The sequence below is a fragment of the Eimeria mitis genome, genomic scaffold (genome assembly GCF_000499745.2).
Source record: "Eimeria mitis Houghton genomic scaffold, Emh_scaff6648, whole genome shotgun sequence".
Taxonomy (NCBI): Eukaryota; Apicomplexa; class Conoidasida; order Eucoccidiorida; family Eimeriidae; genus Eimeria; species Eimeria mitis.
In genome coordinates, this window is record NW_013574784.1 from 1 (window position 1) to 694 (window position 694).

The 694-nt window shown below is 60.8% G+C and overlaps 1 protein-coding gene across 1 annotated transcript in view; it reads right to left on the reverse strand.

Moving 5' to 3' along the window:
- Positions 1–15: 15 nt before the first annotated feature.
- The window catches only part of EMH_0088440 (uncharacterized protein), a gene marked incomplete at both ends in the record, with an annotated part of 2,032 nt that continues 1,353 nt past the window's right edge, over positions 16–694 (reverse strand). Inside the window, 2 exons of the mRNA XM_013501298.1 lie at positions 16–127; positions 217–692. Of these exons, the coding sequence (XP_013356752.1) occupies positions 16–127; positions 217–692 (588 nt within the window). The remainder of the gene's footprint in view (positions 128–216; positions 693–694) is intronic.

Genomic DNA, 694 nt, shown 5'->3' on the forward strand with positions numbered 1-694 from the left:
CTGGGTGGCAACCCCCTAAAGTCGGCGTCTTGGCGCCTGCGGGCATTGGGCTGCCGCTGCTGCTGCTGCTGCTGCTGCTTCTTGGCGGTGAGAACAGCACTCAAGTCTGGAAGGGTCCCTGAACCTCCTTCAAAGCCAGCTGACAATACTTCGCCCGCTTGGGACAGGCATGGCGACATCCCTGGTGTACAAGCCGTGTCATCATTGTTGCATGACCCCATGCGGAGCGTCGCTATGTTGCCCGCTGCGTCTTTTGTTTCAGGCAGCCCCATGTCAATTTCCACAGCGGCCCGACCAACACGTCGCGCTCGCCAGTCCTTTGCACGGAGGAGATCCAGTGGCCGTTTGCTGGCGGGCCGAGTTGGACCCTCCCATAGGTCATCTTGCACTGCTGCACAGGGGCTCTCATCCCCCGACAGCTGCAGATGTGCTTCTTCCTGTCTCGAGTATTGAGCCGCCAAGGGACTTGCATCACTCGATAGATCAGGAGCCTGTAGGAAGGTGTTGCGATCTCCATGGCCCTTGAAACCCGCTCCCTGGGGCCCGCAGCCTTGCAACACCGCCGAGCTACCAGCAGCGCCTGAGGAGTCAAGACAAACCTCTCGAAACACCGGGGCAGCCCAGCCGGGGTCGGCGGGTTCCGCTCTGTGCACAGAACTTGTCACCTCGCGCAGAGAAGGCGAATGCAAGGCAT